Source organism: Lactuca virosa, chromosome 7 (assembly GCF_052849685.1).
Source record: "Lactuca virosa cultivar CGN04683 chromosome 7, Lactuca_virosa_CGN04683_v6, whole genome shotgun sequence".
Classification (NCBI taxonomy): domain Eukaryota; kingdom Viridiplantae; phylum Streptophyta; class Magnoliopsida; order Asterales; family Asteraceae; genus Lactuca; species Lactuca virosa.
This window is the reverse complement of record NC_136432.1, coordinates 65,505,528-65,509,475: the sequence shown is the minus strand read 5'-3', so window position 1 is coordinate 65,509,475 and position 3,948 is coordinate 65,505,528. Positions and strand designations below refer to the sequence as shown.

The 3,948-nt window shown below is 32.6% G+C and overlaps 1 protein-coding gene across 1 annotated transcript; it reads left to right on the top strand.

Annotated features, from left to right (window-relative positions):
- The first annotated feature begins 1,360 nt into the window (after window positions 1–1,360).
- On the top strand, window positions 1,361–3,371 carry LOC145124615 (cytochrome P450 Tp9025-like). The gene is made up of 2 exons (XM_079060025.1): window positions 1,361–2,279; window positions 2,570–3,371. Exons 1-2 carry the CDS (start codon window positions 1,398–1,400, stop codon window positions 3,182–3,184), a joined length of 1,497 nt encoding a protein of 498 aa, XP_078916151.1. The 5' UTR covers window positions 1,361–1,397; the 3' UTR covers window positions 3,185–3,371.
- The last annotated feature ends 577 nt before the right edge of the window (window positions 3,372–3,948 follow it).

Sequence of the window (3,948 nt, the reverse complement as noted above, 5' to 3'; positions counted from 1 at the left end):
AATACATAAGACCATCTCCAACCCACTTCCATTTTATCTCCCAAAAATGAAGTAAAAAATTGGGGTAAATAGTGTTTCATCTCCAACCCTACTCCATTTTTTACCTCATTTTTACCCCCAAAAAATATATTTCATTCTTCTAATTTTTATAAATAGTCAAACGCACTCATTCTATTAATTTGGTTTTAACAAATATATAATCTATATTTTTTTCATTACAATAATATTAAATAATACTATTATATTTATAATACGTAATTATAAGCTTTTGTAAAATACGTTATTGTGTTTTAAAATTTCAAATATGTATTTAAATTTTAATATGAATTTGTTAAACAAAAAAACTTTATATTTATAATTAATTAATATAATTTAATATATAACACAATATTATAAGTATTAAATATTACATTTAAATAATAATTAGTAGATAAAAAACCATAAATGTATAAATATATAAAACGAGGGAGTAAAACCGACAACTCAAACTTCATCCCCATTTTGGGGGAAATGAATAGTATAACACCAAATATGATGTTATACTATTCATTTCCTCCAAAATGGGAGAATAAATGGAGTAGGGTTGGAGATGAATGAGGGAAAAAATTGGGGAAATAATGGAGAATGGGAATGGGTTGGAGATGCTCAAGTTCGTCAAAAGAAAAAACGCTATTGGAAAAGTTAAATGATTGTTTGATAGTTGCTGACCGAGACAAATCTGATTGAGTTACGGTCTGACTGGATCTGAAGCTTTGACTGCATCTATCTCTGACTGAAATCATGTTGTTTGATTATGAATCTAACTGACTGTGTTGACTGTTAAAAATAATCATTTCACCATTAGTTCTGTCTTGTGCTTTGTGCTGAATAAAAGGTTTTGTTTGATAAAAATATTGAAATAAAATTGATGAATAATTATAAAAAAAATACAAAATATTATATAAAATATAAAAGTAAACATAGAGATGAAACACAAGCATAAATGATTATAAAATAAATGATTATAAAAAGAAATTGTTATAATGATTAGTGGGATACCGGAAGAAAAGAAGAGTGAAGGAGAAAGTAGTCTTATGTCATTGCTCCACTCCAGTCGATCATTTCACTGTTTTATTTATATAAACTTTATTTATTTTGATATTCTATTGATATTAAATTATTTCTATAATATTTTTGTTTTAACGTAACCCATAAGTAAATTTCATAAAGAAGCTCCTTTTGTCGCACTCAAACATGAGTTTTTCATTTGAGTGGAACTCGGGTATATATAAAATTATAAATCTGATTATAGAATTACGTTGAAAAGTCAAAGTAGCGCTGCTCCATGTTAAAATTAGAACTTCGTATATATAATGCAGAGCTTACCCATCTTCTCTTGCACCACTCCTTGAGTAACAATGGCCATCGATATGACCATCGTCCTCATTGCTTTCTCTTTCATTATCTCAATTTACTTCATGTTCATCAGAAAACCCAAGGGTACGAAGGCTCTAAACCTGCCACCAGGCCCACCAACACTACCCATCATCGGAAACCTCCATCAGATTGGTCTAGAACTGCCACATCGTGCTTTCCGCAACTTGTCCAAAAAATATGGCCCCATCATGAGCCTGCAACTCGGCCAGATCTCCATGATCGTCGTGTCTTCGCCTAAGTTAGCTGAAGAAGTGATAAAAACCAACGACCTCGCTCTTGCAAGCAGACCATATGCACTTCTTGCCGATATTCTGTTGTATGGAGGCATCGACATCGCTTTTGGTCGTTACAGTGATTACTGGAGACAAATGAAGAAGATTGTCACCATGGAACTCTTAAGTGTCAAGAAAGTCCAATCCTTCATGGGTTTTCGAGCTGAAGAGATCGATCGTTTCACGGAGGTCGTTCAATCCAGCGTTGGAAAGCCTGTACATATACGTCAAAGGGTTATGTATATGAATAATACTGTGGTGTGCAAGTGTTTGTTTGGGAATAACTGCAGACAACAGGACGTATTGATCGAGTTGGTTGAACAAGTGGTGGCACTATCGAGTGGGTATTATATTGCAGACCTGTTTCCTAAGTTAAGCTTTCTTTCGGTCATTTCTGGAATGAAATCGACTTTGAATCATATTCACGAGACTCTTGATAAAATCTTCAATGAAATCTTTGAGGATCGTAGAATCAAAAGACAAACAACTGGACCAACGGAAGATGATCTCGTTGACGTTCTTTTCAACATCAAAGAGCGTGGTGGTCTTCGGTTCCCGGTCACCGACAACAATATCAAGGCCATCTTTCTGGTATGTCTATAATCCGTACATGTTGTGAATTATATATCATGACTTTATAATTATTATATACTCCACTATATCTATACTATTTTACTATTGTTTTGCTGAAAAGTTGGCTAAAATACTTTTTGGATAAGTGATTATTGATAGTTCACTCAAGCAATATTCATTACGTTAATTGTATAGTGTTTTGTTGTTTTATCACATACATGTTAATTATTAAGTTTGGAATAAGTTAAATGAACTATAATTTGAGTATCTGCTAAACGTGTTTAAATGATTTTTTTTAATGACTGCAGAATATGCTTATCGGAGGCACTGATACAAGTGTTGTGACAATTGAATGGGCAATGACTGAGTTGATGAGAAACCCTGATGTGATGCAGAAGGCACAAGCAGAAGTGAGAGAAGTATTCAAGGGAAAGAAAACAGTGTTAGAGAGTGAATTGAATGGTTTGGTTTACCTTAAACACATAATCAAAGAAACACTAAGGCTTCACATTACTATTCCACTATTACTCCCAAGGGAATGTATGGAGCAGTGTCAAGTTGGTGGTTATGATATCCCGAAGAAAATGAAAGTTGTTGTTAATGGTCTTGCATGTGGAACTGATCCCGAGTATTGGGATGATCCAGAAACCTTCAAACCAGAGAGATTTGAGAAGACTTCCTATGATTTCTTTGGTACAAGCCCTGAGTATATCCCGTTTGGAGGAGGAAGGAGAATTTGTCCTGGGATTGCTTTTGGTTTGGTCTCTATCGAGCTCACTCTTGCTAGATTGCTATACCACTTCAACTGGGAACTTCCTAATGGAATGACTCCTAAAGATATTGATATGACTGAGAGTCATGGAGTCACTGCAATTAAGAAATCTTCCTTGGAGGTAATCCCAGCTGTTTTTATTCAGTTTTGATGAGCAATAGGTTACAAAAAGTAAGAGTACAGGTCATTTAGCTTTGAAGAAGAAACTGACCAATATTTATATTTATCTACGTTTAGTACGTATTGCATGTTTGCTTGTTACTATTCTGTAGCGAGAACATTAGGCTTTGAATGGAAGTGGTGGATCAACATAAATAAAGTCTGAAGTTTGTGTGTTATGCTGTGATTTACGGCCATTTTAAAGGATACAAAATATATGTGTCCAAAAACTTGTCATATAATATAGATATATGGAGGATAGATTTGGTCTATTGTTTGTACTTGGTCCGACTGCGAGATTTCGAAGTCTGTACAATTTAACAAAAAATATGTCATAAATCTTGAAAATCTAGAGATTTAAGTAAAACAATTGTTATTTTTTTAAAAGTATTTTACTTTTACAACACTGTAATGTTATTTTTATTTTTATATTAACCCATTGTACTTTTAAAAATATACTCAAGTACTCTCGATTTATCAAAGTTCAATGACGTTATAGGAAGAAACAGAACTAAAATGCTATAATAAACAATTCAACAAAAGTACGTTGGTATTTATTGCTAAACCTAAGAAAAAAAAATCAAGAAATATGAGAATCAAAATCAAGAAATTCTCATAATTTTGATTAGTGGTTCAAAAATGTAGAGCACCATTAATTATGATTAATCATAAAAGTAAAGTAATCTTTTTTTACTCATACAAATAAGAATAAAAAAGTCGTTAATCTTGATTTAATTGAACAAGAATCAAGAACCC

Coding starts and splice junctions, on each gene's coding strand:
- LOC145124615 (XM_079060025.1), top strand. CDS start 1,398: ATGGCCATCGATATGACCATCGTCCTCATTGCTTTCTCTTTCATTATC. Junction 2,280..2,569: donor ATATCAAGGCCATCTTTCTG/GTATGTCTATAA, acceptor TAATGACTGCAG/AATATGCTTATCGGAGGCAC.